General features: G+C 34.6%; 5 protein-coding genes across 5 annotated transcripts; 2 read left to right on the top strand and 3 right to left on the bottom strand.

Annotated features, from left to right (window-relative positions):
• Nucleotides 1–746: 746 nt before the first annotated feature.
• On the top strand, nucleotides 747–6,986 carry LOC145608680 (uncharacterized). Its single transcript, XM_081664285.1, has 10 exons — nucleotides 747–1,047; nucleotides 1,379–1,564; nucleotides 2,393–2,824; nucleotides 3,396–3,642; nucleotides 3,834–4,036; nucleotides 4,189–4,410; nucleotides 4,548–4,817; nucleotides 5,027–5,461; nucleotides 5,684–6,697; nucleotides 6,812–6,986. The coding sequence occupies exons 1-10, from the start codon at nucleotides 951–953 to the stop codon at nucleotides 6,895–6,897; spliced, it is 3,192 nt and encodes a 1,063-aa protein (XP_081520411.1). The 5' UTR covers nucleotides 747–950; the 3' UTR covers nucleotides 6,898–6,986.
• Nucleotides 6,987–8,198: 1,212 nt separating this feature from the next.
• On the top strand, nucleotides 8,199–13,001 carry LOC145608338 (pentatricopeptide repeat-containing protein At1g55630-like). Its single transcript, XM_081663952.1, has 3 exons — nucleotides 8,199–10,296; nucleotides 12,119–12,228; nucleotides 12,581–13,001. Exon 1 carries the CDS (start codon nucleotides 8,730–8,732, stop codon nucleotides 10,200–10,202), a length of 1,473 nt encoding a protein of 490 aa, XP_081520078.1. The 5' UTR covers nucleotides 8,199–8,729; the 3' UTR covers nucleotides 10,203–10,296; nucleotides 12,119–12,228; nucleotides 12,581–13,001.
• Nucleotides 13,002–14,554: 1,553 nt separating this feature from the next.
• LOC145609014 (heavy metal-associated isoprenylated plant protein 39-like) lies at nucleotides 14,555–15,513 on the bottom strand. The gene is made up of 3 exons (XM_081664591.1): nucleotides 15,407–15,513; nucleotides 15,210–15,291; nucleotides 14,555–14,973 (listed from the first exon to the last, which is right to left on the bottom strand). Exons 1-3 carry the CDS (start codon nucleotides 15,413–15,415, stop codon nucleotides 14,756–14,758), a joined length of 309 nt encoding a protein of 102 aa, XP_081520717.1. The 5' UTR covers nucleotides 15,416–15,513; the 3' UTR covers nucleotides 14,555–14,755.
• A 2,020-nt stretch (nucleotides 15,514–17,533) lies between these two features.
• Nucleotides 17,534–20,373, bottom strand: LOC145609520 (heavy metal-associated isoprenylated plant protein 31-like). The gene is made up of 3 exons (XM_081664980.1): nucleotides 20,222–20,373; nucleotides 19,628–19,706; nucleotides 17,534–17,935 (listed from the first exon to the last, which is right to left on the bottom strand). The coding sequence occupies exons 1-3, from the start codon at nucleotides 20,225–20,227 to the stop codon at nucleotides 17,610–17,612; spliced, it is 411 nt and encodes a 136-aa protein (XP_081521106.1). The 5' UTR covers nucleotides 20,228–20,373; the 3' UTR covers nucleotides 17,534–17,609.
• A 2,010-nt stretch (nucleotides 20,374–22,383) lies between these two features.
• On the bottom strand, nucleotides 22,384–23,076 carry LOC145607560 (uncharacterized). Its single transcript, XM_081663176.1, has one exon. The coding sequence runs from the start codon at nucleotides 23,074–23,076 to the stop codon at nucleotides 22,384–22,386; it is 693 nt and encodes a 230-aa protein (XP_081519302.1).
• Between the last annotated feature and the right edge of the window lie 749 nt (nucleotides 23,077–23,825).

Here is a 23,825-nt window from a genome sequence, read left to right as displayed (position 1 = left end):
TGTTCTTAGAGGATTTAGATCGTGTTAATTTCGTGCTGAAAATCACAACACTGACCCGTGTGTTTAATTAAACATTTCGTGTCATGTTAACCTGTTTAATTAAACATGTTAAAAATTAACCCTTGACACTAATCCGAATTTTTCGTATTCAAATCATGTCGTGTCATGTTTTGGCAGCTTTAATTGCTACTCGTACATCATATCGTATCATTTTAAACACAATACCAAACGCTCCCTTACTCTTATCCAATTACAAAAGTAAGCGATGAAGGTACTTCATTGATTGATTTCCACAATTGTTCAACATAAATATCCTTGTTTACCTTTTTAGTTAATGAATTAATCATGGCTTTTTTAAGTTAATGGCTCTTTTAAGTTTATTGTCCTAGACTCCTAGACAATTTTTTTTAAAAAAAAAACTACATTCTCTTATAGACGTATACAGTTATACTACGACCGACAATCACAATCAGAAATTAAAGCATACCTTATCCTAATTAGTTCAATGTCACTATAAAATAATACTTGAACCTTTCTCATTGATTACATGCGTAAGATAAACATCCCAATTTATATCCATGGTCTAACCGCCACGTAAAAGGCCAAACTCAATAACATCAGCTTTTCTTTCAAGTTGAGTCTCTGCCTCTAAAATCACCGAATTAACCAACCAAGGACGTGTTGATTCACACACTTACGTGTCCCTTAGCTATAGCGCCAACACCATGCAATGTGGCATTGTCTTATTCTGCTGTATGTATCAGTATTATTACACAAATCCAATCAAACTTCCTTCTTTAACACTTTTCCTTTTCTTACCCTTATTAGTAAGCTCCATCTTTAATTCTTTTTAAGTTGCTCGATAAAATCTCTATTCTAAACCAAAAATTGCCAAACTAAACACATACACAAGTTATTAGCGAGAAATTAAACTGTTGTGATCACAAACTATGAACTCTCAAATGGATCACCCTAAAAGTCATACCACTACTTATGAGTATGATGATGATCCTCGTAGACATGATCAAAATGTTGGCATTGAAATCGGTAAGACTTACTTCTACATGTTTTTTTTTATTTTTTTTTCGCCATATTTCGCTTTTTGTTTACCGTCTTGTCAAAAAATAATTAAGGATATCACATGATTTTGTATAAAAATTAAAAAAAAAAAAAAAAACCTTATAGTATAAATATGTTGTTATGCTTATTATGATTTTTAAAAGCTATTATTGACACATTGTTATGTATTAAGAATTATTTCGGAGAATGTCATTATTATATATTTCTACTAGTAGTTAAATTTATTTAATTAGCACATCATATGGTGATAACTTATAGTAGTAGCACTCTGATCGTGGATTCATGCATATATACATAGGCCATAATGAAGAGCACCATGGTGAAAAGAAATCAGTGCTGAAGAAAGTAAAGGCGAAGGCGAAGAAGATTAAGGATTCCATTAAAGAGCACGTTGGACATGGTCATGATCATGATCACGATCACGACGAGAATGATGACGAGGATGATGAGATGGATATGGACCCTGAAATCCACGGCACTCACAGTATGTCATTTTTTCCCATCTTCTTATTTAGCCCCCATACGACACACGTAATACATTCATTACACTACTGTAGTTAAAAATTGCATCATTTCTAAACATATAATGTACTTTCTCCGGGCCTATTAAGATTATCTTATTTAACCCAATTTTAGTGGGACGAAGGGAGTACATGTGTTCATATGTACACTTGATTTAATGTTAGTGATATTACAATATTTATTTGTCGTGTTTTACGTGAAAGTAGATAAATTATTAGTGAAGAGGGGAAAATTTTTTTTGTGGGTTTGTTTTAGGGCCTGTTCTCTTACGTTGAAATTCAGCTCAGCTCAGTTCAGCTCAGCTCTTAATTTCCTTCTCTTATAAAATATTCAGCTCAACTAAGCTGAGTTCAGTCAATGAGAACAGACCCTTAGTTTGGGCTCTCTTCCTATTTCTTCATTTGCTTGGCCTAAGTTTTTAGAGGTCTTGTCAAATTTATACCTCCCTGATTAACTCCGAATGCAATTATGAATCCAAAAATATTTGTTATTCCCTGAAAAATTAAATATAGTTGTGTTTTGGAATATCAGAAGTATACAGATTTTGTTTTTCTTTTTGGATTTGGAAAATTGAAAGGGAATTTATCAACTGATCACCAATGTAAAATCTATGATTCAGTAGCATGTTAAATTGGCTAGGAACTTGCTGCTTAAAGAGTATAGTGTTTCTTAGAGACCTGTAATAATTGGTGGGATATACTGAACATACTAGAATGAAAAAAGTAGCAAGAAGAACATTACTTGTACTGTAAATCTGACATATAATACACCCTAATGCATAATCTTGCAGCTGCTCAACACCTCATGCCAGGGCAAGAGGGAGCTGCAAGGCGTCATACGCCTACACACGAACCACAATTCGGAGCTGCAGGTGAAGGTGCTAGGAGTAAACAAAGTTCTTACCACACATTTGACCCTACTACTGCAACACATACTCCTGGACAGGAAGACACCTTGGGTTGGTCCAAGACAGAAACTGGAAAGTTGAACGAGTACGACGAGCAACCTTTTGCACCAAAGAACACTCCTGTTGGTACGCTTTTAGGTGGTGGTCATAGTACTGGAGATTTGGATATGGGAAAGAAGGGACCTCCCGTAAAGCTTGGAACCGTTGTTGGGGGATCAACAGGCGTAGAGGAAGATCCTCAGGTGCCGAAAGATATAGGGGAAGATCATCATCCGGCTACTTATCAGGTCCGAGTCATTGACCCAACAGGCACTGGTAAGTTTGTATTGCAAGTTTTATGTATGTTTATAAACTCATACAGTGTGTTATTCTGAATTTTAACTGTATTTAATGTATGGATACTCATACTCTTGTCATAGGTGTGGATACTTGCACTTTGTTTTGGACTGTAAAACGGAATTTTTTTATAAAATAGACGAGCCTGACACTTAAGACATATGCCGAGTAGTAGAGTATATATGTTCGTGAAATTGTGAGTGTCTAAGCAAAGGCCTCCTATTTGGGGCTAGATTGTCTATGTGTAAGGAACAGAAAACATAATATACTTCCATCATTTTTATGAGCCAATTGTTAACATTGAACAAATATAGATTTGATAAATCTTTTTTGAATAATACACTATAATTGTCACACATAGCTTGCAATGCTTAATTTTGCATGTAGTATCTGCCAACTGGTATCCTAAGGTAGACTTCAAGATTCTTTGTGCCCCCAAAATTATTATGGCTTTGGAGCTTAAGTGTAATCTGTAATGTTGTTAAATTCTGAATAATTCTCTGCATGTTTTACTTGTGAAGATAATTTTGTCATTTCATTACTGTGATAGGACATGATTCCAAGGCTGGTCAGGGCTTCATGTCAGGGCTGCACAGAACTGAAAGAGATGAGATGATTCAATCCCCAAAAAGCAAGTTTCAAGGCGACTTTCAGACATTTGATCCCTCTACAACAAGATATGTGCCAGGGCATGACGAGACCTTGGATTGGTCTAGAACTGATACCGGAAGGCTACATAGGTCAGAGGAACTAACCAATGCATCAACGAATACAGCGATTGCAGCTCAGGCAGGCAAGATTCTTGTTTGTGACCTTTTTTTTTTCTTTAGCACAAAAAACTGATATGGAATCTAACATGTTAAGATTGTTAACATATTAGCCTTTAGCTAGTTTTGAGACTTGGTTTCTAAAATTGTTTAACCATTGTTATAATTACAGGACATGATTCTGCAGCAGCTCATAGCTTCATGCCTGGGCTGCATAGAAGTGAAGTGGATGAAAAAACTGGAAGGGAGGGGGTTATCCACTCCCCGAGAAGAAAGTTTCAAGGCGACTTTCAGACATTTGATCCCTCTACTACAAGTTATGTTCCAGGGCAAGAGGAGACCTTGGGTTGGTCTAGAACTGATACTGGAAGGCCACATAGGCCAGAGGAACCGTCCCATGCATCAAAGAATATACCGATTGCAGGTAGGATTCTTGTTTGCCTAATTTTCTTAGAAATCACTGATGGGGACTTATGGAGTCCAACATGTTAATAGATATCATATTATCATGAATTCATGATTATGAGTGATTTATGTAAATTGTTTTAACTATTGATTTGTTCTTATAAATGATAGGATATGACTCTACGGATGCTCAGAGTTTCATGGCAGGGCAACATAGAAGTAATTTGGGTGAAAGAACTGAAAGGGAGGAGGTTCCTCATTCCTCGAAAAGCAAATATCTAGACGATTTTCATACATTTGATCACTCTACTACAAGTCATGTTCCAGGAAGGCTAAATGGGTCGGAAGAACCATCCAGTGCATCAAAGATTTCACCAATTGCAGCTCATTCAGGTAGAATTCTTGTTTTCCTACTGTATTGAGATGGAATCTAACATATTAACTGTTATTGTTTTTTTTTTTTTTCGCCTATTGTAAGTTAAATGAGTTAACCTGTTGTTTAATCAATGATTTATTTTTATAATTGATAGGATACGATTCCACAGATACTCACATGCCTCAGAGCTTCATGCCAGGGCAACATAGAAGTATACTGGGAGAAAGAACTACAATGGAAGGGGCGCTTGAGGACCCTGAAGACAAGCTTCAAGATGATCGTATGACCTTTGTTCACACTACTACAAGTTATGTTCCGGGTCAAGAGGAGACCTTGGATTGGTTTAGGCCTGATACCGGAAGGCTAAACGAGTCAGAGGAATTGTCGAATGCATCGAAGAGTACACCAGTTGCAGCTCACTCAGGTAGAAATCTTGTCTGCCTAAAATCTATATATGTTTATATTATTTTGCAAAATGATACAATTGCAAAACTAAGAAACTAAAAGAATCTAACATCTAAATTGAGGACCCTTCAGGTTAATAATGGTTAAGCCACTACTACTAGCTAGCACTAGAAAGTACTGTGATTTTATGAAATTATTTAACCATTGCTTTATTCTTGTTATTGATAGGATATGATCCTACAGCTGCTCAAAGCTTCATGCCAGGCAATCAAAGAAGAAGTAAATTGGGTGAAGGCACTGCAATGGAAGGGGTGACTGATGCCACGGGAAGCAAGTTGCAAGGCGATTATCAGACCTTTGTTCCTTCTACTACAAATTATGTTCCAGGTCAAGAGGAGACATTAGATTGGTCTAGAACTGATACCGGAAGGCCAAATAGGTTTGAAGAACCGTCCAATCCATCGAAGAATACACCCATTTCAGCTCATACAGTTAGAAATCATCGGATGGGTGCTGATGAAGAGAGAGGCACGGGGAAGTTTGGTGGCCTCCTTGAGAATTCAGGAGAAATGTTGGATAAGGATCCTAATACTCCTAGAGGTCTAGGGGAAAGACGCCGTGCTGGAAATTATGAGACTAAAGTTGGAGATCCAACAGGCATGGGTATGATTTGATTTCACTTGTTTTGACTAAAAAGTAGGCTCTCCAATATGGAACTCTTTAATCTTGTTTAATTTTTTGTTTTTAACTATTTCTTATTGCTAACAAGTTCAGTAGTGGTATTGGTTAAAGAAATTTTTTTTAGTTAGAAGAGCTGATAAATGAAGGCTACTAGTCTACTACAACTTTAGCATGTCATACTGATGTGCTTCTACTCTCTTTCAGGTGGTGAAGAAGTAGGTGTTACTCCAATCCTGCATCAGTTTGATAAGATGAATGTTCATGACGAACCACACCATCATTCAAGACTTGGTGATGCTCAACTGAGCAGAACAGAACATAATCGACAAGACGAGAATGTCTTCACTGGAAGCCAAGATCAGTTTTTTCCGGAGTCAGTCAGTTCTGAGGATAGCGTATTTCTTCAAGATACTGGTCCGGACAGTGAGAGATCACATGAAATGCCAGAACAGAAGCAAGAAAGTTACACCGAGAAAATATCATCTGCAGCTGCAATGGTTGCTGATAAAGCAAAGCAAGCCACTAGTTCTGTTACATCAAAATTAGGGTATGGTGATAATTCTGATCAACACTCAGCTGATGTATCTTCAGGAATGCATGAAAAATCATCCGAGCCAGTGGGTTATGGGGAGAAACTGTCGAATGTTACAACTGCTATCACTGATAAGGCTGTACAAGCCAAAAATGCTGTAGCTTCTACGCTAGGCTATGGTGGGAATCAAGAAGGGCAGCCTCATTTGAATGAAGGGGAATCCAGAGGAGAGGCACCTGTGTATGGTAATGTGGCAACGGTGGCCTTGAAGATGCAAGATTCAGGGACGAAACGTGATGTCCATTCCCCTAGTACGACTGGGCCTAGTACTGAGATGGATAAGGGGGTGTCAATGAAGGAGTATTTGGCCGAGAAACTGAGGCCTGGGGAAGAAGACAAGGCTTTATCCGATGTTATAACTGAGGCACTTCCCTTACACAAGCGTAAGGAGGATGTAAGCAGAGTTGGGGAGGAAGGGAAAGGAGATAAAGTGACAATTATAGGGCGAGTAACGGAGTCAGAAGAGGTGGCACGACAGTTTGGTAGAAGTGAGGAGACAAATTATGATAATGCTGGTACAGGTATGGCTAGTCCTGGGAAGGGTGTATTCGACAGGCTCAGAGATGCTGCCACTTTCTGGTATCAGAAAGGTACTGAGGTTCCATCACAGGATGATATGGTAGAAGGTAATTAAGAACACATTTATAGCATATACTTTGTATTTGGTTTGAAACAAGGAATTGTATGTGGAATCAAAGTTGCTCGAATAATGTTAACTTTGCTGTGTTTTCTTGTGACAGGTAATGAAGCATCTCCTGTAATTTCTAGCATGGAAAGTGAGCAGAAAAGAGAGCAAAAAAGAGAAGGGGGATCAGGGCTTCAGTAATAATGTGCTTAGATATGCTTGCTTCTGGGAGATTTGTGTTTGTAATCCTCTTTACACAATAGTTTGCTTTAGGTGGTGGGATAATGGTACTCTACTAGACTTACTTGAATTAGCAACTGTTGTAAATAAGGAATTGGATATTTTCCAGAGTTTATGAATGTTGTAAATCTTATAATTGTCATGTTGGTTATATACAGGCTCTTTGAACCTCTTTCTACATGTGTATGTGTAGTCTAAATTTTGCTTCTAATCTGTGTTTGTTGCAGGAGCTGAACAAACTATGATCTGTAACATAAAATTGCTTCCGAGTTCCAATATTACCAACTTTATGTTATTTGATCATTGAGACTAGAGCAAGCAAGATACAAAAAAAAAAAAAAAAAAAAAAAAAAAAAAAAAAAAAAAAATTCAGATTAGTAAACAAACCTTGAGCGGTATCTATGTGAAAACGCAAGCCACTAAATCTGAGCTAGCTGCCAAAAAAAAAAAAAAAAAAAAAGAAAACATAATCTGAGCTCAACATTTTAAATAATATTATTGTAAATTAGATGTACATAAAAGTTTGAATAGTGAAATATACGACTTAACATTTGATAATGTTGGTTTGTAACTTTGTATCAAGGGTTGATAGAGAATTAGCATAACTACTTAATATGTGAAATCTGTTACTTTTGTATAGGTTAAACTATGTATAGGTTAAACTACTTTTGTAAGTACAAGTTTTCACTACAATCATATTCTACCTTCTAGTATCATTTACTCCGTATTAATCATAGTAACCTAACTGCAGAACCAAAAAATAAATTGCAATGAGAAAAATTATACATTTTAAAGTGTTTTCATTTAGCAAAATATTCTTCCTTCGGAAACCCTAAATCACTTTTCATAATAGGAGATGGATTTATCGTTGCTCATTTGGGACGGAAAAAAAAAAATCACATTATCCGATTAACTTATTATCACAAGGCACAAGCTAATTGAATCAATTCTTAAACAAAACTATCAACTACCGCTAATTGTCCGGACTCAAGTTGTGTTATCTAATATGACTTCATCTATACAAAGCATTATCTTATTGGAATTTATCAACCCTTATCTTATTATCTAAAGTTCTAAACTACTCTATAATTTCTAAACTACTCGTAGTAAACTTAACCCATTTATTTTACGAATACTTTGTACAATATTATTGTAAGTTTGTAATTAATCTTTTACTTAAAAACCCGTAAAAATAAGGTAAACAAAACAGCGCTTTGCAAGCCATTTTGAGTTGGTTTCCTTTGAAGTGAAAACACTTGCAGGAAGTTGTAAGTTGTAACAAAAGAAAAAAGAGGTGGATACTGGAGACCTCCACATTGGGGCTGTGCCGCCACTCGGGAATCAGCATCTTCACTACACTGCATCTTCCATCTTTTGCTTTCTTTCATTTTTGTGATTTCCTTAACTGCTACTGCGATTTCCAGTTCTTCCGATAATCAACCAACCAACCAAGTAAGCTTCTCTGCTTCTTTCTCTAATCCTTTTGAAAGCTACAAAACCCTTAACATCTTCTATATTGTACGTATCTAAAACCCTAAACCCTCTTCGCGATGATTGGTGCTTAAAAGATTCTAATTTAGTTTGATTTGATAAGAATATTGGTATATTTTTATCTTGATTTTTAATATGGATTTACATTTATGAATTGGGGGTTCTTAATTTTAATGGGAACATTGCAATTGGTGATATACTTACTTGAATGTTCAAATCTGTTTCTGGGTTTCTCGAATTCGTTAGGTTTTGTGAATTTATTGAGATAATGGGATCTGCCCATTTGTTGAATCTTGTTGATTATGAACTCTGTTGCACAATTTGGTCGAAGGGTTTTGCACCCCGGCCCATTTTTACGTTCTGTATCGCGGGTGTTTTGTAATTATAGTTTAGACTGTGGTGAGGATGATGTTAGCAAAGAGTTTAGCCCTATTGAAAAATTGATTAGGGAATTTGGGGAAAGTTCGGATTTTGATCCGGGTTTAGTAGATAGAGCAAGTAAAGAGGATGATGACGATATCCAGTTTCAGGGTAACTGTAATCTTAAGGAGAAATTTTTTGAGACTACGTGGAGAGATGCAGATAGGATGTTTGATGTACTAAGGCAAGATGGTCCGGGTTTTAATGTGAAATCGGCGTTGCTTGAATTGGATATAAGGATTTCAGGCCTGCTTGTTAGAGAAGTCCTCTTGAAGATTTTGAAGATTGTAAACCATGAAAATAGGACTTTGTGTGCCAAATTGGCTTTCAAGTTTTTTGTATGGTCTAGTGAGCAGGAATACTATAGGCATCCACTGAATGCATACCATCTGCTGATGAAAATTTTTGCAGCTGCTGAGGAGTTTAAAGCAATGTGGCGTTTAGTTGATGAAATGACTGAGAAGGGTTATCCGGTTACTGCAAGAACATTTAATATTTTGATTGGTAGTTGTCGTGAATTAGGATTGCGAAGAACAATCGTTGAAAGATTCATTAGGTCAAAGACATTCAACTACCGCCCATTCAAGCATTCCTACAATGCAATTTTGGTTTGCCTTCTTAAAATAAACCAGCACAGGTTAATTGATTGGGTTTATCAACAAATGGTGGCTGATAATCATTTACCTGACATCCTAACGTATAACATTCTCATCTGTGCACAGTATAGGCTGGGAAAGATGGATAATGTTCATCGGTTGCTGGATGAAATGGGTAGGAATGGACTATCTCCAGATTGCCATACTTTTAACATTCTTCTTCATGTTCTTGGAAAAGGAGATAAGCCATATGCTGCACTTAATCTTTTGAATCATATGAAGGAAGTTGGAATAAATCCATCCTCTCTCCACTACACTTCCTTGATGGATGGTTTGAGCCGGGCAGGAAATATGGATGCTTGCAAGTACTTCTTTGATGAAATGAGCAAGAATGGGTTCAACCCTGATGTCGTCAGTTACACTGTTTTGATCAGTGGATATATAGCAGCAGTAGAGCTAGAGAAGGCCCAGCAGTTGTTCAGAGATATGATTGCAGATGGAAAGCTGCCAAATGTATTTACATACAACTCCATGATTCGGGGACTTTGTATGGCTGGGAAATTTGAGGATGCATGCTCTATGCTTAAGGAAATGGAACAGAGAAATTGCAGCCCAAATTTTCTTGTGTACAATACCTTAATTAGAAACTTGCGAAGCAATGGGAAACTTTCCGAAGCTCATGAAATAGTGAAAGATATGATCGAGAAAGGACAATATGTTCATCGCATCTCAAGATATAAGAGATATAGGAGATACTGAATTACAGGATTTTGGCATTGTAACTTTATTCCAGAAAGTTCATTGATTATTTACACACCACAATCTGTAGCTGCTGCTTGTATTGGATGTTATGGTATGCCAAATTCTTTCATTACCACATTTTGCCTTATTAATTTATATGCTTATGCCTTTTGTCCAAGTTTCATCATGCCTTTCACCACATTCGATGTCATCTTTGTCGGGTGGTTATCACCATTTTGTTAAAGCAATTACTTCCACGTGGAAAATGATATCTTTCCAATGGCTTTTAAGTTGTTTCCTTTTAGATTTTGGTGATTTTTGTTCAGTTTTGTGCGTCTCTATGTTATTTTGTTTTTATTTACTTAGACATTTGGGTAATTTAATGTATGCTCTTTTCCTCATTTTTTGCTGATGATGTTGACATCAAAGGTGCGTATGCTGTAATATTTTTGACAAATATGTATGCTGTTCAAAAATCAGAGCCTACTTATCTTCTTGTTGAGAAGATCATCTAAAGCAATATCAGGTCTCTCTCACTTGATTTTGCTGCTATTCCGAATATATATTTACTTCCATCATGGGTTCATGGCCACAACTGTCCTGGGATCTTGAGTATTTTGTTGATCATATTCACCCGTCTAGGATGAGAATATGAGAACCTCTGCTAGTGTGATTTGGTATAGTTGTTCCTGCAAAAGAATGATAATTCAAAGTCTTAAAATATGGCAAAAAGAAAAGAAGTGCTCTAGTCATCTAGTGCCCAACCTTTCTTTTCTCAATTAGAGCTAGTCTCACTACCTTGTAATTCCTTTATTTTCTGAATAGTCATTTCTGTCTCTGCTTCTTCCTCTAATTCATGCCAGTTGCTATCATCTATAAAGATAGAATTGAGGCAAGGAGACTAGATCTTATCATTGCCATGCTAGTGAAATTGCAATTTCTATAGAGGAAATTCTTTTGCGGGCAAGGAATACATATATTATCACCTAGTGGATCTGCCTTTAATATAATATTCCTCACCCTATGAGGTAGGAGTTGCAGTTTCCCTCTTCCTCAATTTTGATTCCATCAGAGTTAGAAAATGGACTCACAAGGATGAATATGTGGAGCATCAAGAGTGCCTCCCAGTGTTTCAGTGCAATTATTACAAGCATTTATTATGAAATTGCACTGTCGTGTTGTTCACTAAGATTAAACCTTATGGTTAGTACTTCTGTTTCATAGAAAATTAGCAACACTACCCCTTTTTATGGTCAAAACTTGTTATAAATGTCAGCTAGTGTAAACATGTACATTAACAGGACGTGACAGGTTCTTAAAACTCAGAGATTAGAACAGTTGATTTTTAATGGCTTCATGGATAATTTGATGTGCTCCTGCACTTTCACTCTGTTTGAAATAATGCCAATTTTAATGAACTTTATGCTTTGTCTTATGTATTATGAAGTACTTTACTACTTTATACTTGTGTAATACTGTCTCTTGCTGCCAACATGCCAAGTTCTGGTGCGTGTGTCTTTTGTGCTATTAAACTTTATCTGATTGTTTCTTACCTTCTTTTGTACATAAATGCTTCTTGTTCTTGAGTCGTATGATAATTGATTAATTGGCCATGAAGGTGCACGATCTTAGAAGCTAGAGGCCGACTTGTTCGGCAATAGATTCATGATGCAATAACTATTAGACTGTTCAAGGAATTATCTCCTTTTTAGATATCATTCATAATTTTCATTTGGAAGAACCGATGAAGTGTGTTATTACACATGCATGTTCCACTATATCCATTCTTTCACGCTCTAGTTTCCACAGGCTCCCCTGTCTGGTATTCTCTGTTAGGAGAATGTATTATGATATATGACTGTAATAATGACCTTGTCATTCTGCATGATTGGTCTTGTATATAGTTGCGAAGCATTTATCTGACTGTTTTGCAGCGCTCCATTTCAATCTTACCTCTATTGAAGTGCTGCAAAGTCTGGATTGCAATGTGCTACATCATCATATTTTATGGACGCAATCCTTATAAAGAAGAGATGCTTGTTTGGTATGCTTTCACAACTCAATTGACGGCTATCATTTAAAAATACTTGTTATATGCATTCATTTCAAATTTCAAATGTGCTGTCCATGTTTCGTTGCTGTCAATAAACATGACATCAAACAACAACATTAACCACATTCACCCTAACCTACACTCCCACCCCCACCTTAAAAAAAAAAAAAAAAAAAAAAAAAAAAAAAAAAAAAAAAAAATGAAACCATAATTAGAGGTGCCTGGAGCGCCCTGTAAGGCTGAAATGTTAAATGTTTTATGGTGTCAGGATTTTGACATGTAGCTAGCAAGATTTAGAGATGAAAATAAGCAACGCTAAAATAGTTTATGCTTTAAATTGCAGGTTTTGTTTACGGCCACTGGAAGATCCCTATTCCATAGTCCTGACTCCCGAGTTATTTGACTATAAAGTTTCAGAATTAAAGTTTTGTGCATCATTGAATAAATATTTCTGTTTTTCCCATAGTCAACACTGAAGAAATCTTGATAGCAACAGATCATGAAGCGATTGAACTTCGAGCACCTCCAACAAAAGCCATAATTTGATTCCAGTCTTCCAGGTCAGAACTTGTTAGCTTCTACAGTTGAAGTTTACAATAATGTACTACATTTTGATTAACAATACAAATAATTCTTTGATAGATTTTGTCCCACCAATGCTTCCGTAGAATAATATTTATTCTCCGTGTATGATTTACATGTTGACAGTGATCAGATATACTCTGTAATCGTCAATGTTAGTAGTGTTCGACTAAAATGTTCAAACGTGGCCTATTATTTTTAGTCCGATGAAAATGTTATCTCCGAAGGATGGCTTTAGTGAATATGTTGAATTTGACATCATCCAAAATGGAAAGGCAGCTTTCTTAGCTACTACTTTGTATATGAAAGTCGTGAGTGGTAGGCGCTCTTAGTAGGTGATTTAGCTAGCTTCGTGTGAACTGGTAATTTAATAGGGAGTTCAAAATGGTAGAGTTTATAGTTTATGCGTTACATATACTTGGATTTTTCTTCATTTTGGCCGACTTGCTTGATTATATAGACATAGAATATACAGTATGTATCAAGGAATTAAGATAAACGTAAGGACAATTGGACAATAGTCGCCTAGTCGGCTAACTAACTAACTTATTGCCACTTTACAGATTACAAATTAGTATTTTACTCAAAAAAGTAAAAAGTTTAAATTAAATAGTCGGTGAATTAAAGTTAGACTCAAATGGTTTTTGCACCATCTTCAATTTGCATCTTTGATCGTTTCAACTATGTACAATTGAAAATTTAAAAGAAATCAAAATTGCAAATTAAAATTGAGATGAATCTAATAAGATCTCAAATAAAACAGAGGTAGACATATTGTTATAAGCCGATGGGATATAGGAATGATTCATTAATTTCAAAATATACCTTTAAAAAATTAGAAGATATCCAAGGAGAATAATCTGAGTGCCTTATAATATGATGAAGGGAATATAATGACATTAGATAGCCATTAATCATAAATATGAAGCATGAATTAGGCAAAGTTGATCTTATTATAAAATTAATGTGATGACAAAATGAAGTCATTATCGAACAATTTTGTTCAGAATGACACAATACGTGATGAAGTCATAACATATCTTCATTGTAGAATATCATTTTCATGCTGTGAATGTATTATGTGCCTTAATTATTTTTGGAACTACCATTTGTTATGTTTTTATTGTTTCTTAGTTGCTAAATTTGTCCACACTCAGTCCACTTATAGTGGATTAGGACGTTTTTATGGATGGAAAAATGACCCTTCTAAAACTAAGTTAGCGTGAAACCTAAGAATGCCACTATTCTTTTTTCAATGGCATGGCCATTGACATATGTCAATGGTCACTATTGGGGTATTGTGTAAAATTACATTACTTGCATATATTAACAAGTGTAATGTATATAGTTACAAACTTACAATCAATCTTAATCTCGTCTTGACTAAGTTCAGGCGGGCTTCAAGATTTTAAAAAAAAAAAAAAAAATTCTAACTTCATCTCGCATGGTGCCTAAATTCTCTATACGATTGTACCTAATATACAAAATATATAAGTAAAAACTTGCAAATTGTATATTTGATTAATCTAATTATGGTATAAATAAAATGAGGGAACACATTACACACAATCCTTGCTAACTAATCTTAACCCAATTGAGAACAAACTATATTTACAAGGTAGTTACACAATGTAGATATTATATCTAATCAATCTCCAATTTCATAGTGGAGTGTTTGCATCATATATTCATCATACCAAGAAAATACAAAAGCATATGCCAAATTTTGCAAAAATTAGGTTAAAATTATGATTTTTTCATTCATAACAACTTGTTCTTCATAAAAAAAAAAAGTTTCAATAGTTTATCACCTACCAAAAATAAACACTATTATTAAGCAGCAGAAATGACTATATATAAATAAACAACTCTGTATATGATGAATTATGAATATTTAGTATGTATTTTAATAATTTGGAAATTAGGAAAATGAAGATTATTTTTTCTCCTCTTTTTTTTCTTCCTTCTTCTCTTCTTTCTTCTCCTCTTTTTTCTCTTCTTTCTTTTCTTCTTTCTTCTCTTCTTTGGCTGGACCAACTGAAATTAAATCAACTTTTCCAACTTTCTTCAATTTCTTGACAACTGCTACTGCATCCATTAGCCCAATCACTGTCAATTTCTGCTCTTTAAGATCTGCTGCTATTGAATCCACCCCTGTTCATCAAATGTCAACACTATTTCTTAATATTCTAATTACCCTCTTCGGTTCAGAATTAAATGGTCACGTTGACAATATAATTTAAACTAGTAACGCGACAACAAAATCCGAGAGGCAATATTATTAATAAATCAACAGTATTTCTTAATTGTCACATTGACAGTATAATTTAAATTAGTAACGCGATAACAAATAAGAAAAGGAAATGATATAAAGGTATGAAATTATGTACCAAAGATATCAGCAGCAGCTTCAATTGCTTTCTGTTTTGTTTTCTCATCAGTCATGGTTAGAACCTTTAACACAACTTTTTGCTGAAAAAAATTAACCAAAAATCTTATAAATTTAGTCAAAATAAGAAGAAAAAGAATGAATTTTTATGGTATTGAACAATATGGGTAGAAGAGAAGAGAAGAGATAGAAAATTACCTGTGCCATATTGAAAAATGGAGAAGTTGAAGAAAGTTTCACCCTTGTTGAAAAAGAAAGAGAAGGAAGATGAAGAGAGTTGAATTTAAGAGTAGAGCATTTAAACTGACGAAAAAACAAAAAATAAAGTGGGGAAATGAGAGGTTGGCGTGTGTGTAGGGTCTCTTTGCTGATGTTACGTGCACTCGCTGTGCTCCACTTTGTAACTCTTATATTGTTAATCGTAGGCTCGTACCAATCAGTAATCACATTACACTCTACTATACTCTACTACGTACGACGGTACTAGTACTCGATTATTACGTACACGTATTCCCTCGGTTTCAAAATGATATATTGTAAGAAAAGAATAATAATGTAGGTGAGTACATCATATAATGTTGATTAATAGATGAAAAGTTATATTCAAAAGGAAATTAAAATATGACAAATAGATGTATGTTTATAAATGAAACTATGTGTCAAAAAAAAATGATACTAAGATGTATAAAGGGTAAAAGTAACTATTATTTCAAAAAAAATATATATAATAAAAAAATACTCAAAAAAATATGATATGAAGTATTTACTCCGTATTAAAAATAATAGTAAAAAAAAATTATTTAAATAACGAAAAAAATCACGTACGTTTGAAAAAAAAATAGAAAACAATAAAAAATTTAACGAAGGTAACAAAATCTTGAGGCTGCATATTAGTTATTAAGGTGTGAGAGAAGAGTCCAAGTATGAAAGTGTACAAACTACAAATTAAACAGACAAATGGAATCACCCTACCACTTTAAAATTGAAATTGTGTAATATAGGGTATTCTCACAATTTTTTGTATTTTTGTAACAAATTTCCCAATTGCACAACAATTCGGTAGTCTCTTATGTTATCTTTTAAGAAAAGGAATTTGGTCATTGTTACTCTGGATTAAGAACTTTGAATTTTTGCTGAATTTTTTTTCCACCCACTAGCTTAAATAATTAGGTGAAATACTTTTTAAACTTCAATAGTATTCTCAAATGTTACCTAGTTATTCATATTAATTAGATAAGATGATGAGTTAGAAAAATAAGTTAAGAGTTGATAAAGGTTACCTTGATTTTACAATAGTTTTAATAAGGTACAATAGGTTTTAATAAGATGAGATAAGTTACAAAAGGTAAATACGAAAAAGAAATTATTGTAACATAATCATAGATTTAAGTTTGTATCATTTTTTCACATTATATATTCTCCATTAATAACTGATTCATCTTAAAAAGGAGATTCGCTTGAGGAGGAAGATAAGAAAAACCCCTCAAATGATTCTCATAAGGTTTAATCCCTACGCCTCTAGGATACGAGATAAGGAGCAATGACACTACTCCACTTCCTAAATAATTTTCAATATACGTGTATTAATTTAGGGATACCCGTATATGGTATACACAAAAAACAACAACAACAACAACAACAACAACAAAATCAAAAAAAAAAAAATCAAAAATCAAAAATCAAAAATCAAAAATCAAAAATCAAAACCAACTAAATGGAGAGGGTAAATCATATCGAGTGAAGACTTATAGTTTTGGACATCATGATCCGTATATTCTATAGTCCAAACACAAGCGTGGGATAAACTGAAAAAGAGAGGTGGCCATCAAACTTTTGGAGGATTTTGGGGGTCCATTTATGAGAGAATTGGCTCCTTTCTTTTCTACCAATTTCAAAGATTCTCTTCATTAGGAGATTTGGAGGAAAGCATACCACATTGGATTTTATTCTCTTGCCTTTTGCATTGTGAAATTATATACCTTTATACAAGTTTTTTATGTTTCAATGGTGATTGTCTTATAAAAAGAGACGAAAGTAGTATATACTCTATTATCTTTGTTACGGAGTATTATGGAATGCAAGCCCTTAATGTAAATTTCAAAATGTAAACTTTAAATTAATCTTACTAATATGTTACGAGTATTAATTGATACAAAGTATATAATAGTCAAAGTTGAACATATAGTTAAAGCGTGGTGATTAAATTGGGGGAAGCAAATACTTCGTAATGCATTTGAACCTTTGGATGAAAAGAAAAAATTAGATGACAAATATAGTCACAGTACACTTTCATACTACATAAAATAATCAATCAATACATCGATCATACACTAACAAGAACACAATGTGCAATATGCATAAGTGATCTAGGCCAAACTACTAATTAAATAAAAATTTGAAATTACATTATGCTACAAGCGTGAGGATTATCATCACTGAAAATGGAAGCCACGGCCTCATCGGATGCCACGGCCACGGAGTACACAGACGGAGTATGGAAGAAAGCGTGGACACTTGGGGCGGTGCCATTAGAAGTGTCATAGTAATGGTTGGTAATGTAAGAAGGGTACTTGTAAAATGAAGCATAGTGAGAATGTGAAGGAAAAGGCCATGGTTCAGCTGCTTTGCCTGCTCTTTTAATTGCCTTGATTACCTTTCTTTCTTCTAGTCTATACCCTTTTACTGTCACCTTTTGTGTGTCCATTTCTACTTCTATATCCTCAACTCCTGCAATAATTATAGAAAGTACTTTGTTATTGGATTGCTTTAAACAAATACAAGAATAAATAATTGGGCTTTATGGCTGTGAATTGGGCCGATATGAGTACAATATATGGGCTTAGTGGACTCTAATGATTTTAAATCTAAAGCATGGCCCAATAGTAGGGTAAAAGTGTGATTAACAGGATCAAAATGACATAACTTTCTCATAAGTCATAAACTCATAACCATTAACCACTGCATGTCTACATTAGTGTGTAATAGTTACCGCACTATTATATGTACATGCGTACTCAATCAATGACCATATGACTTAGATGAACAGAAAATATTGAATTTAGATTTATAGGTAATAGGAAAAACAGAAAATGAGTGTTAAAAAACCTACTCCGTATATTAGTAGAATGCTAGGGATTGAATCTCTTCTATATAATAGGATTAATAGCTCTTGTGGTTCTATCTACACAGACTACACTCAAAAATCTTCCGAGCTTTTCATTATTTGCTAACGAGTAACGACTGTAATTCTAACAAGTGATACATTATACAAGTGGTTATTATTTACTTCATATTTAGCATAGCATTATGGCAACATAGACACACATTGACATATAATCGTGCTTTTTCATATTGAAAAAAAGTCTCAAATTAAAGTGTTGAAAGTTATGACTTAGCTTTTTTTTTTTTTTTTTTTTTTTTTTACAGGAAGTTACGACTTAGCTAGATAGACGTTGTAAACTCAATGATTTGACATGGTCCATGAACCATGGATAAATACTACAGTATTAAATCATAATCCATACTTTTTTATATATAATCATAATTATGCTGGTACCTTCTTTATTTTTAAAATTTTCGAATACATGAAAAAATAAAAGCAAGAAAAAGAAAAAAAAAAAAAAAGAAAATGCCAGTTAACAACAGAATGCTGGTCACCTAATTACAGCTTTTTTCTTCAACTGTCATGCATTTCCATTTGTTACGTTGCGAGAGGGGGGGCCATTTAGGCATTTAGCCCAATACATTTCCATTTGGTCTAGGTCAAACTTTTTTTCCGGCGCCAAAAATTTTATGAGCATTTATTAGTGCACATATATATAAATAATTTCATTTTTTTAAATGTAAGTTGATGATGAATCTTTAACATAATCTGAATATATATCCTAGCTATTGAATGGAGAAATAGTAACCACCATATCGAAGATGATAACTACATACTTCCTCGGTCCTAAAATAATGTTCAAGACTAATTTGCTCTACTCGTATAATAAATTAATCAAATATAATATACTTCATATTTCACTACTTGTATTAATTTTAAAATACATGCAAATCTGACCACATTGTGAATAGTCTCTTAGCACATAGTAATAATTGGAAGAAAAAAAAATTAGGGCTAATATAATTACTTGATTAATTAAAAAAGTTAAATAATTACTCAAACATAATTATGATCTAACTCAAGAAATATAAGGGTGGCAAACAAAAAAAAAAGGAGGCCATCATGTAGTCTGGAAGAAGGGAAATGTATGTGCAAATGGCAATAATGGCCCCTACTATAATGACCTGTTTTTAGCGCTCCAATTTACGTTTCATACTAAGTACAAGACAAAGATCTCAAATATTTATACGCGTATTAAAAATTATAATTATAATTATAATTTTGTATGAAAAAACACGAAAAATAAAATGGAGTACCTTTGAGCTTGTAAAGAGCCTTCTTTAATTTAGATGCACATCCTTCACAATCAAGGTTTGGCACTAAAACTTCCACCATCTGCTCACCAAAACAACAATGTTAGAGATATGAGAAGAAAATTATGTAATAATTAACTATTTTTAATTAATAATCATGAGTTGCATGTTTAATTTATGTCACAAGTTAAAATTTTTGATTAATGTAAAAAGGTGGACACTACACACTAGTAACTATTCCGTAGTAAGAGAACAAATTGAAGAGATTTGGACCACGCTAAAAAAGCTGAGCTTAGTTTATTTTCTTGGAACAAGCAAATACAAAATTGTGTCAAATCCTCATTAGCTACATAATTACCTATTAATTTAGTTAGTTAAAGTTTTTTAGATGATAATAACTACAGTATAAGACTTAAAATCAAATTCCGTCTACATTATTACCCTCTACCAGGATAATTGAGTTAGTAATTTGTTACTCATACTTCAATTTAATGTGGTTTCGATATACATTAAGCTCATGCATGATGCATAAATGAAAGAGCTTGAAAACTAGAGCATGCAAGAACAAAAAAGAGAGAGACATATAAACAAACTTACAGACATCCTTAAACTATTCCTCAAGCAAATGTATTAAGTCTTCAAAAAAAGAACATACACCGAACAAAAACCTTGTTAATTAGTTTCTTAATTTGACAATTTGAAGAGAGATTAACAAGAGGATTAAGAGAGAGAAAGAGTTGAAGAAAGAAGCAAAAAAGAGAAGGTATTATATAGAGAGAAATAGGCAAGTATTTATGGAGGTAGTATGGTAGTTGGGGTTAGACAATAATATGAAGTTATTACAAGAACACTAGCTAGAGTCTAGCTGTACTTTGTTAGTAGGAGAGAAATGAAATGATAATATTGGGTTTTGAATTTTGGAAAAAGAGATATCAAAATCACGCGTGTTTTCAAAATCCGTGAGAGTATCTCTTTTCGGGTTCCTCTTTTAGAGTATTATCATATCAAATCATCAAGTGTAATGTTTATTCAAGTCTAGGAACCCAAAGGTGCAAAGTGCTAAGCCTTTTGATGAAATCTTTTGTCTTTTCATGTCTATGTATCACCATTCTATATGTTGCAATGGTGGTGAACATTGTTGAGTGTAGAGCTAAAGGCCTAAAGTACATCCTTAGCTTTATTGTTTTTGGCCCATGTGTTTTTACGGAATAGTGATTTTGCTCTATATACTCCGTAAAAAGTTACGAGGTGGTTAATTAAATGTCATTACGGTGTAATAAAATTATGTGTTATTAATAAATCCTTTTTATTTTGTTGTTGTGAATGGACTCGTAAATATCCAGTTTAGTAACTTATCTATGGTCGATATTATAAGTGTAAAGTTCTTAGAATTTGAAATAATTACTTGTATTAGAGTTATTTTTCCATTCTTACATGTACTCCTTTTGAAAGAAAATTAAAAAAGACAATATATGTATTAAATGCACCTAATAGTTTTACAACGAGTGCTTAAGCTCTTATATGTATTTTATGTACTAGTTCTTCATTTAGGAACGTTGCGTCATTGTTTTCACGTACACTCTTCGTATTCTCAGAACAACAAAGTGTTAGCTGGTTTCTTTTTTTTCTTTGATTAAATTATATAATATGGCTAATTGGCTATCTAATTCCATGGATTATAGTTTGGGACAACCTGGATTGATGTCTAGATACTTGAATTTTGCCTCACTCGTTTACTTGTTGACTAAGGTTAATATTTCCCTCTAATCTGCTTAAATATATCTCAATTAATTTGGTATATATATAAAATATAAATGTGATTAATTTCAAAGAATGTAGGAGTCTCATAACAAGATGTGTCCTGCCATAAACTTCGCATACTTATCTTATTAGTGAAGAAGAAGGTACTCCGTGTGTGGGTAATTAAGCATTGTTATTAATTACTAACTCCCATTGTAAGAATTACCACGGAGTAATCATATTGATAATGTAATTAAATTAGCAGCATATAGTAAATCAAACTTTTCAGGTAAACATACATATATAATCCTTGATGCATAGATAGATGGCAAAATTTGCAAATGATTATTGCCAAAAACAACTGTTAGTGATGTCATTTATATAAGTGCAATGTAATGATGAAGTCAAATCCACGCTTAATGTTGATGGGATTGATCCTACAAAATGAATGTTTGTTTGGTTGACTCTTTCATAGTCATACAAACAGCATACTTGTAGGACGAGATAGATGAAGCTAGTACATACTTGTACATTTCTACAGTAAATTTATTTTTCCTCAACAAGTTAGTTTGTCAGACATAAAAGGAGAGGAGAGGATGCACAGTTTTGCTTAACTATGTGTCTATGTTGTAGAGGATAGATGTTGTACGAGAAATCAGTGCTCGTGGCTTTGTGCCACGGGCGCTTTCTCAAAAAGTTGACGAGTTCTAACTTCAGTGCATACTTGCTTCTTTTGATAAGTTACGGAGTAGTAGTAGGAGTAGAGTAGAATAATCTTACTTGTGTTTAATATTTGATACGGAGTGATGGAGTATTTGGAATAGTATTTTTTTTTTTTTTTTTTTTGACAATAGCAAAACAACATAAAACTAATCAAAGTTCAACAAAGTAAGCCGACATTTCCTTGCCATATCATCCGCCCTTTTTACCTGTTCTCTCGGAACCTTTAGGATTGCGCATTTCACGAATGTGGCTCCCACTTCCTTGATTTCCTTAATTAACCAGGTAATCGAGACATTCTAACCTAGATGATCTTGCAAGTTGTCCAGAAGGGAGATAGAATCAGAAAGCAGAAGGATACCCTGTTCTCCCTGCGACTTAGCCCATTTCAAGGCTTCGAGACATGCCCATGCTTCACACTGTACCGCAGATGAAGCTGCTCCACATTTTCCCATCTCCACCCCCGAGTTCCCCGAACTATTCCCTACAACTGCCCAACCAATCCCTGCCCTTGACGTCTTCTTATCCCACGAGCCATCCGCTTCCACAATGAATCTAGCATACCCGCTCTTGTTTTTCCCCAGCTGCACATGATTATAACCTGGGGGAATGAGTGGGTCATTGCCCCCTAAGCCCAAGGAAGGGGAGCCTTCATTGTGCTTATAAGTGAAGACCTCATGGTCTTGCATAGCCTGATTTATGAATTCGTTGACCAGACTCGCATTCCCATTAGCACTTTTGAAACATCTCGCATTTCTTGTTTTCCATAGACCCCAAAGTGTTGCTATGAACAAAACATTACGAGTACCAAACTTACCATCCTCGCTATGAAAGAGCAGGATATAGCTCTGGATCCACTTCCTCAATGAATTGGAGCCAGTAGAATCATGGCTAATAGAAAGTGGGGAGTCTCCCCAAATTTCCTTAGCCAGAGAGCAATAACGGAAGAGGTGTTGACTATCTTCTGGTTCAAACCCACATAGATCACACATTTTTCATCAACCTGTACGCCCCTCCTTGCTATGTTGACTTTAACAGCAATGCTATCATGAAAGAGTCTCCAAAGGAAGAGTTTCCATTTAGGTTGAATATTCATTCTCCAAATAAGCTTCACGAACTCCTGGTCTTTGGTGGAAAATGAAGCTGGATTCAACCCCCCTTCCTTTAGGAGATAGTAGTATCCTGTTTTCACCGTATATCTCCCTGATGGGTGAAATTTCTAGTAGATGAAGTCATCATCCCCTTTTTGTGGGAGTTCCATAGCCAAGATAGCCTTTGCACTATTCCACTCAAAGCACCTTCTTACCATTCCTGCATCCCAGGCTCCCGTAAACCTGTCAATGAAGTCCTCCACCTTCCATCCAAGAGCCGCTCCCAGAGTTTGGTTAGAATTAACCATTGGAACTTCCCCTTCCACCCAGGGCATACAGATGGCCTTAACATCTTTCCCATTGCCGATCTTCCAAGCGAACCCCTCCTTGAAAATTCTTGCAACTCTTTGCAAGCTTGACCTCCCCAAAGATGGGTTTCCCACCCTTACATATGGCCTAGCCATGTTGCACACCCCACAAGCCTGTAACCCTCCATGAACCCTTGCAAGTAAAAGTTGGGGATTAAGGTGCATCCTTGAGGATTGTTTGAAGAGAAGTGCATCATTGGAATAGTATTATGAGTACCAATTTATCAATAATATTGAGTAATTCTTGTTACGACCTAGTACTTTTGGTTAAAATTAGGGTGC

Source organism: Chenopodium album, chromosome 23 (assembly GCF_948465745.1).
Source record: "Chenopodium album chromosome 23, dcCheAlbu1.1, whole genome shotgun sequence".
NCBI classification, from domain to species: Eukaryota; Viridiplantae; Streptophyta; class Magnoliopsida; order Caryophyllales; family Amaranthaceae; genus Chenopodium; species Chenopodium album.
This window is presented reverse-complemented; position numbering and strand designations above follow the sequence as displayed.

What these genes read in the sequence shown, in the direction of transcription:
- LOC145607560 (XM_081663176.1), bottom strand. Translation starts at nt 23,076, where the DNA reads ATGTGTGATCTATGTGGGTTTGAACCAGAAGATAGTCAACACCTCTTC.
- LOC145609014 (XM_081664591.1), bottom strand. An exon ending in AGCTGCTGCTGATATCTTTG is followed by an intron (nt 14,974 to 15,209) that starts GTACATAATTTC and finishes TTTGATGAACAG; the next exon opens with GGGTGGATTCAATAGCAGCA.
- LOC145608338 (XM_081663952.1), top strand. Translation starts at nt 8,730, where the DNA reads ATGAACTCTGTTGCACAATTTGGTCGAAGGGTTTTGCACCCCGGCCCA.
- LOC145608680 (XM_081664285.1), top strand. Translation starts at nt 951, where the DNA reads ATGAACTCTCAAATGGATCACCCTAAAAGTCATACCACTACTTATGAG. An exon ending in AAATGTTGGCATTGAAATCG is followed by an intron (nt 1,048 to 1,378) that starts GTAAGACTTACT and finishes ATATATACATAG; the next exon opens with GCCATAATGAAGAGCACCAT. An exon ending in AAAGAATATACCGATTGCAG is followed by an intron (nt 4,037 to 4,188) that starts GTAGGATTCTTG and finishes TATAAATGATAG; the next exon opens with GATATGACTCTACGGATGCT.
- LOC145609520 (XM_081664980.1), bottom strand. An exon ending in GGCTCTTTACAAGCTCAAAG is followed by an intron (nt 17,936 to 19,627) that starts GTACTCCATTTT and finishes TAATTATTGCAG; the next exon opens with GAGTTGAGGATATAGAAGTA.